At 46.8% G+C, this 21410-nt stretch overlaps 2 protein-coding genes and 1 long non-coding RNA gene across 4 annotated transcripts in view; 1 reads left to right on the forward strand and 2 right to left on the reverse strand.

Annotated features, from left to right (window-relative positions):
* The window catches only part of LOC309330844 (tRNA (32-2'-O)-methyltransferase regulator THADA-like), a 59635-nt gene extending 44451 nt beyond the window's left edge, over positions 1–15184 (forward strand). The window contains exons 24-31 of one of the 2 annotated variants that reach the window (XM_081842729.1): positions 1325–1564; positions 2791–3016; positions 4721–4927; positions 6447–6688; positions 8442–8618; positions 9085–9363; positions 13522–13727; positions 14900–15184. In XM_081842729.1, coding sequence (XP_081698855.1) covers positions 1325–1564; positions 2791–3016; positions 4721–4927; positions 6447–6688; positions 8442–8618; positions 9085–9363; positions 13522–13727; positions 14900–15153 — 1831 coding nt within the window. In that variant the 3' untranslated portion in view covers positions 15154–15184. Of the gene's footprint in view, positions 1–1324; positions 1565–2790; positions 3017–4720; positions 4928–6446; positions 6689–8441; positions 8619–9084; positions 9364–13521; positions 13728–14899 lie in introns of those variants that run through there. The other variant, XM_081842730.1, reaches the window with a different exon arrangement.
* On the reverse strand, positions 15118–18367 carry LOC309330946. Its single transcript, XR_014151658.1, has 2 exons — positions 17975–18367; positions 15118–16410 (listed from the first exon to the last, which is right to left on the reverse strand). It is a non-coding gene; the product is annotated as an uncharacterized lncRNA (long non-coding RNA).
* An 839-nt stretch (positions 18368–19206) lies between these two features.
* On the reverse strand, positions 19207–20775 carry LOC309330791 (putative CENPB DNA-binding domain-containing protein 1). Its single transcript, XM_081842643.1, has 3 exons — positions 20652–20775; positions 19969–20477; positions 19207–19893 (listed from the first exon to the last, which is right to left on the reverse strand). The coding sequence occupies exons 2-3, from the start codon at positions 20449–20451 to the stop codon at positions 19600–19602; spliced, it is 777 nt and encodes a 258-aa protein (XP_081698769.1). The 5' UTR covers positions 20452–20477; positions 20652–20775; the 3' UTR covers positions 19207–19599.
* Between the last annotated feature and the right edge of the window lie 635 nt (positions 20776–21410).

The raw sequence follows: 21410 nt of genomic DNA on the forward strand, positions 1-21410 counted from the left end.
AGCATATATTCCACACAAAAAACAGCGATAATTTGTTGATGACAAAGGACAGCTGGGCATTTAAAGGGCCCCATTACCTTCAGTAGCTTAGGGCCTCATCAAACCTAAATCCAGCCCTGAACAAAGGTCATCAGACAGTCGCTGTCGGGTTTTGGGCAGGTATTTTTGCTTGAGCACCAAGGCACATGGATGGAGCTCAGCTCAGGGCTGTGGGTCAAGCCCCAAGTTAGGCAAAAAATAATAATATTCCTGCATTGCAGAGGTTTGGATTCAATGACCATCGTGGTCCCTTCCATCTCTTCAATTCTGTGGTATCAGATCAAATATTTATTGTTATGACTGGTGACCAGGGTTAAAGAAACAAAATAATACGTTATCCAGAAGTGTAAGTAGCCTAGAGTGAAATAAGTTTGGCATGAACACTTGAAAAGTAAGGGTCACGTCACAAACTCTAGACCTGGTGAGTTTTGCTTGCTGCAGCAAAGTACTTGGCCATAATGAGAGTGATAGATGCATTTTGGTCCGAAAGGCTTGGGAGGACACGCACACTGAAAGCTAGATACAGCGGTGCCTCACGAGACGAAAAGAATCATTCCGCGAGTCTCTTCGTCTAGCAGTTTTTTTGTCTTGCGAAGCAAGCCCATTGACGGCTTAGCGGATTAGCGCTATTAGCGGTTTAGCGGCTTTTAGCGGCTTTTAGCGGCTTATCGGCTTAGCAGAGAAGCGGAGAAGTGGCTTAGCGGCTTAGAAAGAGGGGGGGGGGAGGGAAAAAAACCCGCAGGAACTCGCAAGACATTTTCTTCTTGCGAAGCAAGCCCATAGGAAATTCGTTTTGCGAAGCACCTCCAAAACGGAAAACTCTTTCGTCTAGCGAGTTTTCCGTCTTGCGAGGCATTCGTCTTGCGGGGCACCACTGTACATACACTTCAGGAGCAAGAAGCCTGAGACCTGTAGTTTGTTAACAGTGCTGGGAATTGTAGCTGTGAGGGGTAAACTATAATTCCCAGAATTCTTTTGGGGGGGTAGGAAATGTGCTTTCAATTTATGGCCTGTACATTAGAGGTATAAAGCACGTGACTTCCTCCCCAAAAATCCTGGGAGGTGTAGTTTGTTAAGGGTGCTGAGAATTGCACCTCTGCGAGGGGCAAACTATACTTCCCAATATTCTTTTGTGTTGGAGGTAATAAGAAATGTGCTTTAAATGTATGGTCCTGTGCATTTAAAGCACATGGCTTGCCCTGAAGAATCCTGGGAACTAATTTGTTAAGGGCACTGGGAACCATATTCTAAAAACACTGTCTTTCATCCGTTCCTTGTTCTGCAGTGATACCAACGCCTGCTTCCTGGAGCCCCTCGTCCGGCTTTCCGGAAACCCCATACATGCCGTGAGGGTGATGGCAGCCAAGGCCTTGGTCCCGTTAGTTCCTGCGACGGAATATGGAGGTGTCCTCTTCCGACTGGCCTCGGGTTTGCCGCTGCTGGGGGATATGCTTTGCCACAACGCCCTGCATGGCAGACTGCTGCAAATCCAGGCCGTGCTGGCTCAGGCCCTGAATGCAAACTGGTAAGAGCGGCTCTCTGGTAGTGCCACCCCTAATACCTCTTTTCTTTTCTTTTTCAATTTTTTTTATTGATTTTCACAAAATTATAAACAGACAAACAAACAAACAAACAAAAATCATGACCTTATTAAAATTACACTTATTAACATTGTTAAGTGACTTCCCCGCTTCCCCTTGGTTGGATTTCAATGCACAGTGGTACCTCGCAAGACGAATGCCTCGCAAGACGAAAGAGTTTTCCGTTTTTTGAGTCGTTCCGCAAGACGAATTTCCCTATGGGCTTGCTTCGCAAAACGAAACGTCTTGCGAGTTCTTGCGAGTTTGTTTCCTTTTTCTTAAAGCCGCTAAGCCGTTAATAGCCGCTAAGCTGTCAATGGGCTTGCTTCGCAAGACGAAAAAACCGCAAGATGAAGAGACTCGCGGAACGGATTAATTTCGTCTTGCGAGACACCACTGCATATCCTTTTAACGGTTTTCCAATTCTGAGTTCTTGTACACTTAACTTAATCACTTAACATCATTCTATTTTTCCAATTCAAAATTAAACATATGAATTCATCACTTAACTTATATAAAATCCTAAGCCGGTCTAATACTTGCAAGCTATTTCCAATTAATTTAACTTAACGAATACTTACCTCTTTTCAGAGGTAAGTCACGCCGGGTTCAAGGGAAGCTTCCTCCTGGGTAAGCGTCTGTGGAATAGCAGTCTAATTCTGCGTACATAACCAGACCTTTTGAAGGGCTGCACTTGCCCCAAGGAATCATGGGAAGTGTGGTTTACTGCTCTCAGAGCTACAGTTCCTGGCACCCTTAACAAACTACAGTTCCCAGGATTATTTGGGTTGGTGGTAGTCATGTGCTTTAAATGTATGGTGTATACGTGCATTTTTGTTTCATTCGAACGCCTTCTGTCTGTAGCTGGGTTTAAATTCTGGGAGGTTGGATAGTTAGAATGGAATGGTCTCGGTGGTGGGGTGCACATTTTCATTCTTGTTTATTTATGATTATTACTTCGCCAAAGTAAAATAGATAAATAATGGAGTCTCCTTCGCTAGATACCTATGATCAACGTTAGCCAGTCACGCAAGAACTACTAGGGAACTCTGAGATTTCTGTAACCAGCCAGTCCAACCTAAACACATCACAACGCATGCAAGCATTTACAATTTCAGTGAATTAAATGCCTGCGCTTAACACTAATATGGTGGCCTTAACGTCCTTTCAGTCTTCCCCCCGACGTGCTGTTCTCCATCGCTGGCCAGTTGGAAGACTGTCTCTGGTTGCTCACCCCCACACAGCCATGTCCCTTCGTTCGTACGGCCTACCTCCAAGCTGTTTCCCTCCTGATTGGAAGCTGTTTTCGAGATTTTGAGCAGCGAGTTCGAGAGGTGGTGAGCAGCGAACTGGCCAACTCTGAGCCATTAATGAAGCCTGGTGCATCTCAGGTTCAGGTATATATATATTTTAAAAAAAATATTTAATCATTTTTTCAATACAAACAACAAAAACCACAATAGCACTAATAACACAATTTAACAATTCAGATTTGAGTACTGATATACCTATGACTACACCTTTTTAACAATATTTCCCCACCTCTCCTCCCCCTACTTCCCACCACTGTCCGCCTGGTACATGGCATGGTACATCCATTTTTTTTGACCCCTTGCAATCTCCCACGTTTCCGGTATATAATTTAGAATTCAATTCAAATCCCCTAAATAACAATTTAATTTTATTATTCTTGCTATATATATCTTCACCTTGCACCAAAATGATCTTATCATCGGGCAGTTAATCATCATATGTACTAAGTTCGCATTTTTACTCCCACATCTCCAGCAGTTGTCTGCATTTGTTACTAGGTGCAAGTATATTTTACATCTGCCAAGGCTGGCAGAACTGACAAATAGCAACGGGTGGAAGCCAGGAGTCCAGCTGGAAACACTCCATAAAATTTGGCAGGATATAAGATGGTGGTTGACAACTTTTGGGGGTCATTGTGGTCACATTTTGGAGGGTTTTTTGTTCCTCTAGTGGGGCGCGGGGATGGGCTGCGGGCATTGGTCACAAAATGGCTGCCATGGGACCTAACATAAAATGGCTGCCCTGGGGTGTGTGGTACAACACACGACCACATCCAAAAGAGCAGGAAAAAGAGCATAATGGTGAACATAAAGGATGCATAATGGTGCATTGTGTGGATTTTAGAGGGAGATATTTACCGTATTTTTCGCTCTATAAGACACACCAGACCATAAGACGCACCTAGTTTTTGGAAGAGGAAAACAAGAAAAAAAAATTCTGAATCCCATAAGCTAGGACAGCAAGCGGGATCGCTGCGCAGCTATTATGGGATAGCTGCGCGCAGCCTCTCCCGGGCAGTGGGTTGAAGGCTCCCCTTTCCCAAGAGAGGCTGCCCGTGGCTAAGGCTCCCCCAAGAGCTGCGCTCCCTTTAAAGAGCACGTGGAGTGTGTGTGCGCTCTTGGGGGCTTTTCCCCGAGGAGGGCAGCCCTTCTCCCTCCTCATGGAAAAGCCCCCAAGAGCCGCACACACGCTCCACGCGGCTATTTAAAGGGAGCGCTGAGCAGAGCCTCCCGCCTGCATTCGCTCCATCAGATGCACACACATTTCCCCTTATATTAAATACAGTAATGGGATCTTTTGCAAGCATGCTTTTGCAGGGACATGCTTATTGATGCTGGACTGGCATTCCCTATGGGAGGAATACGGGTGAAATTGATTTTGAAGGCCCCCGCTGAGATGCTTCATTGCAGCAGATGGTGGCAAATAAGACCAAAACAATCCGTAAGAAATTTAGGGTTGCCCTGTTGTTTCCTGTCCTATTTGTTTGAATGCTGACGCCTACACAGTTTTGATCCTCTATCCGTGCCTCCTGCTGTTATTTTTTTACAGAATTATTTCTTCATAATTTCACCGTCCTTCCAAGGAGCTTTGGGGCAATGTGCATGGCATTCTTACCCTCAATTTCACAACATCCCTGTGAGGTAGACCTAGGGCCGGTGCAGGGAGCTTTGTGTCTGAGTGGTGATTTGAACCTGGATCCCTGCAATCCTAGTCCAACATCCTAACTGCTACACCAAACAGGGCTGTCTGAATATACCCAAACCCTGCTGTTCTTGGTTCTCTCCCAGATCGGTTCTGCCACATTCTGCCAGCATGCGGCCTGCTTCCTTTGTCACGAGGCCGCGAGATCAGGAGCTCCTGAGAGAATTGGCGAAGTTTGCTTGCTCCTGCAAAGGGGGAACGTCGATGTGCAAGTAGCCATTTTGACCTGGGTGACTGAAAAGGAGGAGGAAAACTGTCTGAATTCTAGCAAGGAGTTGCAAATAGTCTTACTGGTGAGCCTTGGCTTGTTTTTTATTTATTGGCTTTACGGTATATACTGCCCTTCATCACAAGATCTCAGGGCAGTTCACCGAATACAATACAGGATAAAGGTAAAGGGACCCCTGACCATTAGGTCCAGTCGTGGCCGACTCTGGGGTTGTGGCACTCATCTCATTTTATTGGCCGAGGGAGCCGGCATACAGCTTCTGGGTCATGCGGCCAGCATGACTAAGCTGCTTCTGGCGAGCAAGAGCAGTGCACGGAAATGCCGTTTACCTTCCCACCGGAGCAGTACCTATTTATCTACTTGCACTTTGATGTGCTTTCAAACTGCTAGGTTGGCAGGAGCAGGGACCAAGCAACCGGAGCTCACCCCGTCGCAGGGATTCAAACCGCCGACCTTCTGATCGGCAAGTCCTAGGCTCTGTGGTTTAACCCACAGCGCCACCCGCATCCCTAAAATACAGGATAAAAACAAGTAAATAAGTAAAACCAAACAGCGAAACAATAACACCCCCCCTTCCCACAGACACATTTAATGGATGTAGGATATTAATCAGCCAAAGGCGTGGTTGAAGTTTTTGCCTGGTGCTTAAAAATATATAGTGAAGGTGCCAGGCGGACTTCCCTGGGGAGAGCATTCCACAAACTGGGAGCCACTGCAGAAAAGGCCCCGTTTTTGTGTTACCACCCTCTGGACCTCATGTAGAGGATGTACACGAAGAAGGGACTCAGGTAATGAAAGCAGAGTCTGCGATGGTTTATATGGAGAGAGGTGGTCCTTTAGGTATTGCGATCCTGAGCCGTTAAAGGCTTAATGTACTATTAGTAGTACTATTTATTAAATTTACAGATAACTTTTTTGTTTTTTTTACAGTTCTCATGCTTGACCAACTGAGCTGTTGTTGAACAAATTTGTTTCTTAATTTTTGGGCTGCAGAGGCATGTAGGTTGGTTCTCTGTATTAGGGGGCTAACCTGTGGTCCTCCAGAGTTTGCCATGCTACAATTCACATCGCCTCAAATGCTGGCCACTGGGGCTGATGGGAGTTGTAGTTCAGCAACATCTGGAAGGGCACAGGTTTCTCCCCATCATGTCCTAGGTTATAAACCTTATTAGGTAAATGTAAAGGACCCCTGGACAGTTAAGTCCAGTGAAATGTGACTATGGGGTTGCGGCGCTCATCTCACTTCAGGCCGAGGGAGCTAGCCTTTGTCCACAGACAACTTTTCTGGGTCATATGGCCAGCATGACTAAACCGATTCTGGCGCAACAGGACACCGTGATGGAAACCAGAGCACACAGAAACGCTGTTTACCATCCCGCCACAGTGGTACCTATTTATCTATTTGCACTGGCGGGTTTCGAACGGCTAGCTTGGCAGAAGCTAGGACAAAGCAACGGGAGATCACTCTATCACAGGGATTTGAACCGCCAACCTTCCGATCAGCAAGCCCAAGAGGCTCAGTGGTTTAGACCACAGCGCCACCCGTTCCCAATGTGAAATATGTTTCCCTTCTGTTGAATTAGGAGAAACTAGGTCAGATGCTGAAAGAAGGGGCCAACAACGTGCTTCTGAAGTTATACCTAGAAGCTTGTGTGCATCTCTGTAGCAAGCTGAGCTTTCGGAGCCCGGCTTCTTCTCACGAGCTGCAGGGAGCTGTGCTCGCAGAGACCAAGAGAGACCTGATCTCCATGGTGGGGAACGATGATCTCAGCCCAGAGCTTCTGGGACATGCGCTGTGTCTTACTCCTTTGCTCCTGACTCCAAGGTAAGTAGATTAATTGCCAGAGGAGCCAGTGTGGTGTAGTGGTTAAGAGCGGTAGACTCGTAATCTGGGGAACCGGGTTTGCGTCTCCGCTCCTCCACATGCAGCTGCTGGGTGACCTTGGGCCAGTCACACTTCTCTGAAGTCTCTTAGCCCCACTCACCTCACAGAGTGTTTGTTGTGGGGGAGGAAGGGAAAGGAGAATGTTAGCCGCTTTGAGACTCCTTCGGGTAGTGATAAAGCAAAATATCAAATCCAAACTCTTCTTCTTCTGAATACCTGCAGATCGCAGGTGGGCAGACTGCTGTTGTGCTCATGTCCAGTTTACAGGCTTTCTGCAAACATCTGTTCAGCCACTGTCAGAATAGGATGCTAGACTAGATGGGCCATTGGCCTGAACTAGCAAGGCCCCTTCTTAATATCTTTTGTGTCTGGGGTGGGGAACTTTGGCCTCCCAGACGATGCTACACTGCAGGAATGGCAGATGAAATGGATGGAAAATGCAGAAATGGCTAAACTAAGTGATAGAATCAGGAAGAAAGTGTATTTAAGGAATATTTGTAGAATATCTGGAAAATTATTGTAAACAAAGACGTTGGCAGGTTTAGAAGAAATTCAGCAGTATATAGTTAACTGAGATAAGATTGAAAAAGAAAAACACACAGATTGATTAGAATGTGCTGCAAAAAAAGGGTGACCAAAACAAACCATGGAAGGGGTGGAAGGGAAGTCAATATTAAATGTATGATATGTGTTTTGGTGACCATAAAAGTTTTTTAAAAAAGAAAATATATTTTATTTTTTATTTTATTTTATTTTTTAATTAGTTTTCCAAATTTGTAACAAACATATCCACAAACATAAAAAGAAAACATCAGAAAACAAACAAACATTTATCCTAACTGTAATAATTCCACTTTTGTTATCATTGTTGAGTGACTTCCTCGAATCCCCCGGCTGAGTTTCCATATAAATCATTGTATCAGTTTGCCAAAACTATTTTACTTGGTCCATTAACATCTTTCTTTCTTTTCATTTTGACTTTTGTCCATAATATCCTACAACATCACATATTTAGATCCTAGGCCAATCTGATATTCGCAAGTAATTCTATTTAAGTTATCTTAACAAATTTAACCAAATAATCTTTGAATTTCTTCCATTCTTTATTTTTTATTTTTTTAAGATGTCGCTACACTACAGCTTTCATCATCCCTAGCCATCTGTCATTCTGACTGGGGCTGATGTGAGATTGAGTCCAGCAATGCCTGGAGTGTCACGGTTTCTCGGCACAAAAATATACAGGTTCTCCCTGTTCCCAGCACAAAAGTGCCTAAAGGCAAGGGTGGCATGGAACGAACTTGAGGGATGGTTTGCTTTCAGTTTTCCGAAAATAACACGCAGTCGTACCTTGGAAGTCGAACGGAATCTGTCCGACTTCCAAAATGTTCAGAAACCAAAGTGTGCCTTCCAATTGGCTGCAGGAAGCTCCTGCAGCCAAACGGAAGCCGTGGAAGCCCCATCAGACGTTCAGCTTTCAAAAACAGTTCGCAAAACGAAACACTCACTTCTGGGTTTCAACCGTTCGGGAGCCGATTTGTTCGAGGCCAAGGCATTTGAGATCCAAGGTATGACTGTACTGGAAAAAGGACCTCCTGGCATTGGAAGGGCCATGTGCTAGAGACAGACACTTGGAAGTTAATTAGTGTTGGCCTTCGCTCTCACTTATTACAAATACTCTTTCCTCCTGGGGCAGTACTGAGGATTATCCTTTACTGGAACAGTGGTGTGCAGTCATCGACCAGTGCAGCAACCCCATGTCTTCAGAGGTGCTCAGAATGGCTGTGGCAAAGTCGCTGAGAATGTCTGGACCCGATGTGCTCTGGAGAGCCCAACATTCCTCCAGCTCGCCCCTTCGTGCCCTGGCATTACGGTACGTAGCTATGGGGCCAGGGGGCCAGCATCCTTGGGAAGTTGCCAGGGCCATAGCTGTCAACTTTCAGATTTGAAAATAAGGGATCAGCAGCCTCAAAAATAAGGGATCAGCAGCCTCACCTGTCCCGGAGACAGTCTAGGGCATATCTAACAATCCGGGATAGCAGCGGGAAACGGCACTGGAATAAGGGAATTTCCCGCAAAAAAAGGGAAGGTTAACAGCTATGGCCAGGGCACAACCGACAACCTCTCCACCCTGCCTCTTCCAGCTCCCACGTTTATTCCCCAAGCAGCACCGGGGGCTTGCTCTACCTATGCATTTAGTTTCTCCCACAATGAAAACTCTGACCCAGTGTCACGGTGGGAAATCAGGTCAGCTTTCTGTCCATTTTTGAGACCTCGCCTTCCTGCCGCACTCCAAATCGATTTTGTTTTGATTTGAATTTCACTGCCTGATTTCACAGCCTGATTGGTGTGGCCATTTGCCTGCTTCAGGACGAAGACCAGGAAGTGAGGCACGAGGCCTCCATCTTTGCCAGCCTCGTGGCACAACAACGGCAGGCGGCCTCGGGGCTTCCGCCTCAAAGCGGCTGCATCTTGCTTCAGAGCAACAAGGGCCTGGTTCTCCTACTGCAGTTCCTGCTGGAGAAGTTTGGGGATTGCCCAGAAGCCTTTGCATCTCTGGCGTGTCACCTTCCTTCTGTGGACGTCGGAGACGCCTTGGCAGAGTTAGAAGCCAAAGGGTGAGGAACAGAAGGAGCCATGGAACTGGAAGGGGGGATAGAGAAATTTGTTGCAAACAAGGAAGAAGCTGCTTTATACTATGGTTACCAGATTTTTTTCAATGAATCCGGGGACACTTTTTTTTATGTTGAGTAGCAACAGGGAGTCAGTAGTGGGGATGTTGAGGCAAAAGACCCTGGGCCCAAGCACACATGCATATTGTATAAAGAAGAAGAAGAGGAGTTTGGATTTGATATCCCGCTTTATCAGTACCCGAAGGAGTCTCAAAGCGGCTAACATTCTCCTTTCCCTTCCTCCCCCACAACAAACACTCTGTGAGGTGAGTGGGGCTGAGAGACTTCAAAGAAGTGTGACTGGCTCAAAGTCACCCAGCAGCTGCATGTGGAGGAGCAGAGACGCAAACCCGGTTCACCAGATTACAAGTCCACTGCTCTTAACCAGTACACCACACTGGCTCAAAGCCCTTCTTTCGCACCCTGTGAAACATAAACACAGTTTTTTAAAAAACTGGGCAACAGCACGCTGCATGCCCGTGACTCTCAAGCCTTCCTCAATCTCCTGCCCCCTTCCTCCTTTGTTTTGACTGATTGGGGCAGGATCGGGAGTGGTGGGCGGGCGGCTGTTGCCCAGTTGTTGTTTTTAAAAAACTCTGCGCATTTATGTTTCACAGGGTGCAAAAGAAGGGCTTTCCACATTGCCTGGCAGAGAAACCATGTGTCTTGCACCCCTCCTGGGCAACGCCCTCCTGTGACTCCCAAGCCTCCCTCGATCTGTCAAAACAAAGGGGGCAGGGGGAAGGAGATCTGTACCGCCAGACATCCCTGGTTCCCCTTCAGCAGCAGCAGTGGCAGCGAGCAGCTCCTGAAGCCAGCCAGAGCCAACTGCGCTACCAGGCTGGCCCCGGGCTGCTGAGGCTGCCACTGCCACGTTTGCCGGGGACAAATTTGCAAATTTGGGGACATTCCAGGGACGGAATTTGTCCGGTGACAGATTTGCAAATCCGGGGACTGTCCCCGGGAAACGGGGACATCTGGTAACCCTACTTTATATTAAATTAGACCAGTTGGTCCATTCAGCACAATTTTGTCTACCCTGGTGGGCAGCAGCTCTACAGGGTTTGTGGCAAGTGCTGGGACCACCAAAACCCTTCTGGTGAAGGGCAGTTAATAATCTAACCACCACCACAAGGACTTCCGTATGTTATTGGACTACAGTTTTCATCACCCTGATCATTGGCTGTACTGCTGAGACTGATGGGAGTTGGAGTCCAACGACATCTGGAGGGCACTGAGTTAGGGAAGGCTGCTGTGGAGTCTGACCCAATGAATTTCTTTGTTATCTTGCTAGGGACTTGCTAAGGAAGGCCATATAGCTCAGTTGTAGAGGGTGGCGCTGTGGCTTAAACCACAGAGCCTAGGACTTGCCGATCAGAAGGTTGGCGGTTTGAATCCCCGCGACAGGGTGAGCTCCTGTTGCTCGGTCCCTGCTCCTGCCAATCTAGCAGTTTGAAAGCACGCCAGTGCAAGTAGATAAATAGGTACTCTGGTGGGAAGGTAAATGGTGTTTCTGTGCGCTGCTTTGGTTCGCCAGAAGTGGCTTAGTCATGCTGGCCACATGACCTGGAAGCTGTACACCGACTCCCTCGGCCAGTAAAGCGAGATGAGCGCTGCAACCCCAGAGTCGTCCGCGACTGGACCTAATGTTTAGGGCAGTGTTTCCCAACCGGTGTTCCGCGGCACACTAGTGTGCCGCGAGACGTTGCCTGGTGTGCCGTGGGAGGGAGGCGGGCGAGTCGGGCGGCGAGAGGCGGGGCGGCGGCGGCGAGCACACGCGGGGCGGGGAGTGAGCTCCCTCCCACATCCCATCGCCCCGTGCTCCGCGCTGTTGTAGGCCAGCCCTGCGCACCCGGGGGACCTCCCCCCGAGAGCGCAAGGCTTGCGGGCGTCAGCTGGCAGCGCGGAGCACGGGGCGCCCTTCGGAGGACGCCCCGTGCTCCGCGCTGGTGTCGGCCAGCCTTGCGCACCCGGGGGATCTCCCCCCGGGAGCGCAAGGCTTGCGGGCAGCAGCCTGCAGCGCGGAGCACGGGGCGCCCTCCAGAGGACGCCCCGTGCTCCACGCAGGTGTCCGCAAGCCTTGCGCACCCGGGGATCTCCCCCCGGGAGCGCAAGGCTTGCGGGCGTCAGCTGGCAGCGCGGAGCACGGGGCGCCCTTCGGAGGACGCCCCGTGCTCCGCGCTGATGTCGGCCAGCCTTGCGCACCCGGGGGATCTCCCCCCGGGAGCGCAAGGCTTGCGGGCGTCAGCTGGCAGCGCGGAGCACGGGGCGCCCTTCGGAGGACGCCCCGTGCTCCGCGCTGGTGTCGGCCAGCCTTGCACACCCGGGGGATCTCCCCCCAGGAGCGCAAGGCTTGCGGGCGGCAGCTGGCAGCGCGGAGCACGGGGCGCCCTTCGGAGGACGCCCCGTGCTCCGCGCTCATGTTGGCAAGCCTTGCGCACCCGGGGGGCGCATGGGGCGCCCTGAAACAGAGGGTTCCCCATGCTGCGGACTGTAGCCTGCCGCCGGACGCGCGGGGCGCCCTGAAGCAGAGCGCCCCTCGCGCCAGGCAGACATGGGCCAGCCCCACAAGCTCGGGGGACAGCGGGGAGGCGCAGCACCGCCATCCCACTGTTCCCCGACCTGGTTTTTTGGGGGGGAAATAAAGGAAAAAAATTTTTCCTTTATTTCCCCCCTCAAAAAAGTAGGTGCGTCCTATGGGACGGAGCGTCCTATGGGACGAAAAATACGGTACTTACTATTTCATATTAAAGTAATTATAAAATACTTTCTTTGTGTTTATTTGATTCCTATTAAAGAGAGTTACTTTATATATAGTCAATATAGGCACAGAGTTAATTTTTTAAACATTTTCTAATGGTGGTGTGCCTCGAGATTTTTTTCATGAAACAAGTGTGCCTTTGCCCAAAAAAGGTTGGGAAACACTGGGTTAGGGGTCCCTTTACCTTTAGAGGATCCACTTTGCATGCCAAAGGTTTCAGGTTCAATTCCCCGGACACTCTAGGAAGAGCAGAAGACCTCAAATGAGAACTTAAATAGTTCTCATTTAAGAAAAAAACCTGAAACCTTCCTCCTAGGTATAATGCCACCAGAAATCAAAAAAGAAATTAGACCCCTTTTTATCTACACGACAGTAGCAGCCAGGATCTTAATTGCAAGAAAGTGCAAATAAAACACATATGGTAAATGAGTGGTAGGTCCAAATAATAGACTATCTGCAGCTGACCATGATGACAGGGGGAGTCAGAGGTTATCCAAAACAGAAAGTACAGAAGGAATGGGAAATATTTAAAGAATATCTGGAAAACTATTGTAATAATAAAGATCTCCTGGCAGAACTAGAATGATTTCTGTAAAATAAGAAATATAATATTTTTGGTATCTGATGAAAACAAAGAAATACAGTAATCTGGAACTGTGTGTGAAAAAATAATAGAAATAATAATACAATGAGTCTAATCGGAAGTCAAATGTGTTTATTTCCCCCCTTTTATTTATTTATTTATTTATTTATTAAATTTTTCTTGGAATTTTATTTACAACATAACATAACAGAACCCCACCCCACCCCCAATACACATTAAACGTGAACATAACATAGTGAACATAACATACAACAGTACAAACAACATAAAAGACTTCCTTTATCGTGTATCTGGCCTCCTTATTTACTTCTTATAAACTGTGTCCTTTATGAATAATTATTAAGATTTTTCTAATTATAACTGAAATATCCACAAAGTCTTTTAATTTTTCTTTAAATCTTTTTCTTCTTCTTCTTCTTCTTTTTCTCTCTACCTTCTTTTTTGGGGTCCTTTTCTTTTTCTTGATATGCTAAGAAAGAGATAAAAGAGGTAAAAGTTAAATATGAAAATTTGAGTAAGTTAAAGTGATGCTCTTCAATTTTTCAACTATTGTTAAAGATGGTCAATTGTAATGAACTGATGTAGTAGTGATTGGGGATTTTTTGTTATTGTTGAATCTTAAATAAAGTATTCAAAGAACAACAACAACAAAATAGGAAAAGGAGAAGAAAAAAGTTATTTAGCTCGCTAAATCAAATACAGTGGCTTTTAAGCACATCTCTCTCTCTCTCTCTTTCAGGGTAGTCAGTCTTTACAAAGAGGACGAGCCCAACATTTACGCAGAACCAGTTATCTTTTCTCAAACGCTTCTGCCTTTTCTCCTCCAGCTGCTTGGCAGAGCGTCCACCTCCCTGAAGCTTTGGGTACCGATGCAGCACTGGCTAAAAGCCACTGGGCCCGGAGTCTTCTCAAGCCTCCATCACTGCAGGCTGTGGTGGAGCCAAGGTGGGTTTGAAACCTGCAGAGCAGTTATTACAGTGGTGCCCCGCAAGACGAATGCCTCGCAAGACGGAAAACCCGCTAGACGAAAGGGTTTTCCGTTTTGGAGGTGCTTTGCAAAACGAATTTCCTATGGGCTTGCTTCGCAAGACGAAAATGTCTTGCGAGTTCCTGTGGGTTTTTTCCCTCCCCCCCCCTTTTTCTAAGCCGCTTATCCGCTAAGCCGCTAAAAGCTGCTAAGCCGCTAAAAGCTGCTAAAAGCCGCTAAGCCGCTAATAGCGCTAATCCGCTAAGCCGTCAATGTGCTTGCTTCGCAAGACGAAAAAACCGCTAGACGAAGAGACTCGCGGAACGGATTCTTTTCGTCTTGCGAGGCACCACTGTATTACTGTTTATTCAATTTATGTACCGCCCTTCATCACAAGATTTCGGGGCGGTTCACAGAATAAAATACAAGATAAAACACAAGTAAGTAAATAATTAAAACAAAGACTACAAAACAGTAAACCCTTCCCACAGTCGCGTTTAAAAAGCCATAGGATAATAATCAGTTGGGAACATTTTTGCCTGGCACCTAAAATATATATACCTGAAGGAGCGTCTCCACTCCCATTGTTCAGCCTGGACACCGGGGTTCACCTCCAAGGGCCTTCTGGTGGTTCCCTCACTGCGGGAAGTGAGGTTACAGGGAACCAAGCAGAGGGCCTTCTCGGTAGTGGCGCCCACCCTGTGGAACACCCTCCCATCAGATGTCAAGGAAATAAACAACTATCTGACTTTTAGAAGACACCTGAAAGGCAGCCCTGTTTAGGGAAGCTTTTTATGTTTGATGCTTTATTATTATTATTATTATTATTATTATTATTATTAATCCTACAGTGGTACCTCTGGATGCGAACGGGATCCGTTCTGGAGCCCCATTCGCATCCTGAGTAAAATGTAAGACGCGACTAGCACTCCATTACTTCTGTGCTCAACCTGAAGCACATTTAACTCAAGTTATGACTGTATTCTGTTGGGAGCCGCCCAGAGTGGCTGAGGAAACCCAGCCAGATGAGCGGGGTATAAATAATAAACATCATCATCATCACTGGGAATTGCCATCCCAAATGTCTTGAGGGCACTCAGTTGGGGAAGGGCTGGCCTCAGCGCTCAAACATGTCTCCTGTGTCTTTCAGCTGACAGCGCTTCTCTGCACCTGAAGGCTCTGGGTTGCCCAAAAGTCCACGTTGCCATCGCAACACTGCTGGTCAAGGCTGTCCTTGTGGCAAGCATGCTGGAGGTCCTGGAAAAGACGAGTCAACCCAACGTCGAAGGGATTGATTTCACTGCCCAGAAGCTGAGATGTGTGGCTTTGTCTACTCAGAAGCTGCTGACTCAACATGGAATGACTCTGGCAATCAACTTAGAGACAGGGCAAGACTCATTCTGATTTATTTCTTTTGTGACTCACCAAGGGCTTTTTTTAAAACAAAAACCATAAAGGAGAAAGAGGCTGCTACTTGGGAGATCACCATTGCATCCTCTTACACAGAATAGAGGGACTTGCTGGCCCAAAATCTAAATTTCCGTTGATGCAGTTTGCTTCCAAATGGCCAGGACCAGATGGAATATCTTTCCTTCCACCTAAAGATGTTTTGGAGGTTTCTCAGCGTTAGGTTGTGGGTGAACATAGCAGACGACACAGCGATTCTTCAAACAGCTCTTGTTTATTCACAGGCCAGAACAGAACTGAACTGAACTGAAGGGTTCAGCCAGCCTGCTTATATAGAGCTCCACTACAACGCAACTGTAACACTTTCTGTAACTACCCAATCACTGAATGTCACTTTCGATCCCTTATTTGCATATGTGGACCTGAGTGAAAACTATCTACAGTATCCCCCTGCTGGCCCAGGGTGAGAATTTCAGTACATAACACTCAAGATGAAAGGCTTGCATGTCAGAGCTCAGCTATAAGAAGCTATTGGGCAGGAGGTGGGCAGTCAAGCCAGGAAAGACCATGGAACAGACAGGAAGTCTCTATGGCTCTTCCTGTTGAGGCCAATCAGTAGCCTTCGTGGGTGGAATCATGCCAGTGCCTAGCGATCCTCTGCTACAGGCAGCAAGAACTGTTGGTGCTCCAGATGTATTGATGAACTACAACTCCAGCCCCAGCAAGCATGACCAATGGCCAGGCGTGATGGGAGTTGTAGTTCAGCAACATCTGGGGGTGGGCAAAAGTTTCTTCTTCCCTGCCCTTAACAGTGTTGGCTTCCCCCTTCTCCCCAGGTAAATGTTGTGCTTTCAGGGTAGGGAGGACAGTCTACAATTTAACAGTCTGCACTACTGTGGGGTAGATTTTTACTGGGAATGCAGCTCAGTTTTTTTTCTCAGCTGGCTGCCTTTTACTGCATCTGTTTTCAAGGCCTCTTTGCTCTTGTTCTAAGGAGCTCAAGATCCCGCTAGAGGGCTGAGGAAAATAAACTTGTCAAGCGGAATATGGACAAAATGAGCTTGTACCAGATTTTCTCATTTTAATAGAGTGGGATTTTTAAAAGGAAAGAACGAACGTGAATGTTGTTAATTCCTGTGAATTGATTTGTGTGTGTGTTTGTGTGTGTGTGTGTGTGTGTGTGTGTGTTTGATTTTCAGTCAGTTAAGAATGGAGACATTGACATAGTCATCATGACTTACTGCTCCCAGAGATCTACAACCTCTCCTGGACAATGACAGTTCTCTTTCTCAAGCTCTGGGAGGAAGACCTTTCATTGCCTACAGACAGCCACCCAATCTTAAACAACTCCTAACCCACAATAATACTACTACCAGACTTAACACGGACACTGGCACCAGAGCCTGCAATAAACCCAGATGCCAACTTTGCTGCCACATACACCCGGACAACATCATTACTGGCCCCAACAACAGATAGGTAGCCGTGTTCGTCTGCCATAGTCAAAACAAAACAAATTCCTTCCAGTAGCACCTTAAAGACCAACTAAGTCAGTTCTTGGTATGAGCTTTCGTCTGAAGAAGTGTGCATGCACACGAAAGCTCATACCAAGAACTGACTTAGTTGGTCTTTAAGGTGCTACTGGAAGGAATTTGTTTTGTTTTGGCCCCAACAACATCACACATACCATCTCGGGACTATTTAATTGCTCATCGTCTAACATTGTGTATGCCATCAAATGCCAACAGTGTCCTTCAGCTCTCTATATTGGACAAACAGGCCAAACCTTACGCCAAAGGATAAACGGACATAAATCCGACATCAGGAACCACAAGACAGAGAAACCAGTAGGAGAACACTTCAATCTCCCAGGACATTCTATACAAGATCTCAAAGTAGCTGTTCTATTACAAAGGAATTTCAGAAATAGACTGGAAAGAGAAGCTGCTGAATTGCAACTTATTACCAAACTCAAGTCAAGTCAAGTTTTATTGCGGCAAAAGCCAGTGACACAGAACACCACAAGATCATACAAAAGGAAATCAACAACAGCATCAAGAAGAAGAAGAAAAAAAAAAGAAAATTATTACACAAGGGAGCTTCGCAGTGTGCCATTCAACAAAAGAGATTTACGCTTCCTGATTGCTAAAGTGCAAAATTTGGCCACCTCATATGATATTGAGCTTGAGGAATCTTCCAGAAGGTATTTTCGTAGAATTTCGGGGGAGGATTCCAAATAATGTTGAAGGGGTATAAATTTTGATAAAAGCGGCAAAATAAGTTGAGCTCGTTCTTCACTATAGAATTTGCAAAATAGAAGGATGTGAGTGACAGATTCTACCTTATTAGACATACAGGGGCAGAGACGCGCATGCATTGGTTCTTGCAAATCTATTCTCATATATAGATAAGACATTACCAAACTTAAAGCCATGGAGAGACCTGGTCTGAACAAAGACATTGGATTCTTATCTCATTATACATGACAAAGCCATTTTTCACCTTCTCACCCCTTGCTTTTTCCTGTAAGACCTATTGCAGTCGTTAAGAGTGGTCAACAGGCTCATCACAGCTATCTGCCAATCACCCATTCCCACCACCCTTCTGAGCAATACCCCTCCCCACCTTCTCACTATATAGAAGGGTCTGGTGACTTCTGTTTCAGTGTATCTGAAGAAGTGTGCATGCACACGAAAGCTCATACCTAGAACTAACTTAGTTGGTCTTTAAGGTGCTACTGGAAGGAATTTTTTTTCTTTTATTTTGTTTTGACTATGGCAGACCAACACGGCTATCTACCTGTAACTGCTCCCAGTACGTTTCCAAGGAGAATTCGAAGTGTTGGTGCTGACCTTTAAAGACCTAAACAGCCTCGGCCCAGTATACCTGAAGGAGCCTCTCTACCCCCATTGCTTACTGAAGTCCAGCTCCGAGGCGGTTCCCTCATTGCGAGAAGTGAGGTTACAGGGAACCAAGCAGAGGGCCTTCTCGGTAGTGGCACCCACCCTGTGGAATGCCCTCCCACCAGATGTCAAGGAAATAAACAACTATCTGACTTTTAGAAGACATCTGAAGGCAGCCCTGTTCAGGGAAGTTTTTAATGTTTGATGTTTTATCATGTTTTTTAATATTCTGTTGGGAGTCGCCCAGAGTGGCTGGGGAAACCCAGCCAGATGGGCAGGGTATAAATAATAAATTATTATTATTATTATTATTATTATTATTATTATTATCATCATCATCATCATCATTATCATTATTGATCTGTGAAAAATTCACAAACATATGGCGTCCATCTTGTGGAATACTCTGCCAACGGAGATTCAGCAGGAACCTTCTGTTTCACCTTTTATATGCCTGCTAGGAAAAAAAACTATTCCGTCAGACTTCTGCAGGCAATTCGGAACACACCTTTCCATAACAGCTGGTTTTCCATTTTCATATGCTTATTACTGGATGGGTGGCACTGCTTTACAGTGGTTCCAGTCCTACTTGGATGGCCGTTTCTAGAGGGCGGTGCTTGGGGAGTGCTCTTCGGCCCCATGGAGCCTTCAATGTGCGGTTTCTCAAGGTTCGACTTTATCCCCCGTGCCGTTCAACATATACATGAAACCGCAGAGTGGGGTCATCCGGAGCTTTGGAGCACCTTGTCAGCAATATGGGGATGACACACAGAGCTCTACTTTTCCTTTGCATCTGCAGGAAGGCAGTGGAAGTGCTAGACGGTGTCTTGCCTTGATAATGGACTGGATTATTTAGCCAACAAACTGAAGTTCATTCCAGATAAGACGGAAGCACTGTTAGTGGGTGGTTCCCTAGACCAGATGGATGGGAGGTTGCCTGCTCTTGGCGGGTCACATAGCTTGCAAGTACAGTGGTACCTCAGGTTACATACACTTCAGGTTACATACTCCGCTAACCCAGAAATAGTGCTTCAGGTTAAGAACTTTGCTTCAGGTTGAGAACAGAAATCGTGCTCCGGCAGCGCGGCAGCAGCAGGAGGCCCCATTAGCTAAAGCGCCGAGGGCCTTCTGGCGGTTCCCTCATTACGAGAAGCAAAGCTACAGGGAACCAGGCAGAGGGCCTTCTCGGTAGTGGCACCCGCCTTGTGGAACGCCCTCCCATCAGATGTCAAAGCGATAAATAACTACAGTGGTGCCCCACAAGACGAAATTAATTCGTTCCGCAATTTTTGTCGTCTAGCGAATTTTTCGTCTTGCGAAGCACCAAATCCCATAGGAATGCATTGAAAATCAATTAATGCGTTCCTATGGTCAAAAAAAGTCCAAACAAAGCCAAATTTGGTACAACAACAGTTTATTAACTGCTCTTTAAAGTCACACATACTGTAAAGAGCAGTTCAAAAATTGAAGGGAAAATAAATTAACTTTATAAACATGACAGAAAAACATTTAAAAATCAACAAAGTGTACAGTACATTTTCTAAGACTCTGGGGGACCACTCGAAGAAGGCTCCTCTTCCACTCTTTGCTTCTTGGTCAAGAACCTGTCCATAGTCTGCTGCTTTATCCGCCTTTTCAGCAGCTCCCTGAAAGACGACATGACCCTCGTATCATAAAAGTTCCCAGCGTCATGTGCCACGTGCTTCTCATGGTGGTGTAGATCTGCAAAAGTCTGCACCTCCTTCCACTTCTGGCAAATGTCCCTCAGTCTTTCGGAGGACAGCCGTTCCTTAGTTGCTTCCTCCTCTTCCAGTGAGGCCTGCTCCTGCGCAGCCTCTGCCTGCAGAACGTAGCCCTCCGTCGTCACAACCTCCAGGAACTCCGCTGCAAAGTCTTCAGCCGCAGGAACATCAGAACTGGCAGCCTCTCCATGCCTGACCACACTGTGGATGCCAGATCTTGTCTTGAACCGGTCAAACCAACCTCTGCTAGCCTTGAAGACTTCTGGCTCGGCTGAGGTTCCTGGCTGTTCCCGGATGAGGTCAGCGTGCAAGGCCTTGGCCTTCTCACAAATGACGGCCTCAGACACTGTGTCCCCTGCACGCTGCTTCTCTTCTATCCAGATGAGCAGCAACTTCTCGACCTCCTCCAGGACAGTTGGGCGGTTCTTCACGATCCTGGTGACTCCCTTGGCTGCATCAGTCGCCAGGATCTTCTCCCTCATCTTCAGGATGGTTCCGATGGTCGATGGGTTCCTGCCGTACTCCCTGGCGATGTCCGTCACACGCATTCCGCCGTCGTGCTTCCAGATGATCTCCTTCTTCATTTCCAGCGTCACCTTCTCCTTCTTCCTCTCGCCGGCCACCGCAGCAGCAGTCTTCTTGGGTCCCATGGCAGCACAGCTCCTACCTTCGTAAACTCAGAAACAGAAAAAAAAATCAGTGATGTGCTTCAAACCCAAAAAATACAAAAGCAGCCAGCCACCCACCACACAGAAATTAAAACCCAGAACCAAGGCCTTGAATCCCAAGCACCCCAACCCCAAATCCAAAATCCAAAAACCCCCAAAAAAGTTTTAAAAGTTTAGCTTACCAAATGGATGAAAGAGAAGTTCTGGAAAAGCTTCAACAATCAACCACCGACGTCCTCAGAAACCTCAAATGGCTGCAAAATAAATTTAGGAAAAGCTTCAAAAATCACCAATGTCTTCAAAAACCTCAACTGCTCCCACAGACACGCACCAACCCACCCACAACACAGAAATTGCAAACCCCTCCCCAACTGCTCCCCCAGCCCCTCCCCAACTGCTGCAAACCCCTCCCCAACTGCTTCCCCACCCAGACAAAAAAAAATTTCAAAAAATAACAACATGGCCAGCACTCAGAAATTCAAACTCAGAAAATTTTTCAAAAAAAATCAACCTGGCCCAGTGGTCACAGAAAATCATAAAAATTCCCCAAAAAGGCCCACAAGCCCCCAGATTATCGCAAACCCCTTCCCAACACCAAGTCCTTGAATCCCAAACACCCCAACCCAAAATCCAAAACCCCCCAAAAAAGTTTTAAAAGTTTAACTTACCAAATGGATGAAAGAGAAGTTCTGGAAAAGTTCTGGAAAAGTTTTGGAAAATCTTCAAAAGTGAGCAAAGTCTGAGAAAAGGCTACCAAACCACGTGCTAACAGTTGCTCCTCGAAGTCAAGTCGCAACTGCAGCTGCTCAAGCTAAGCACCCTTGGTTTTAACGGTTTTTACACAAAGGAAACAAAGTCGCGAGACGTTTTCGTTTTGCGAAGCAAGCCCATAGGGGAATTCGTCTTGCGAGGCAAATCGCGGGCGAAAAAACCTTTCGTCT

This window comes from Podarcis erhardii, assembly GCF_964252035.2.
Source record: "Podarcis erhardii genome assembly, chromosome: 15".
NCBI lineage: Eukaryota > Metazoa > Chordata > Lepidosauria > Squamata > Lacertidae > Podarcis > Podarcis erhardii.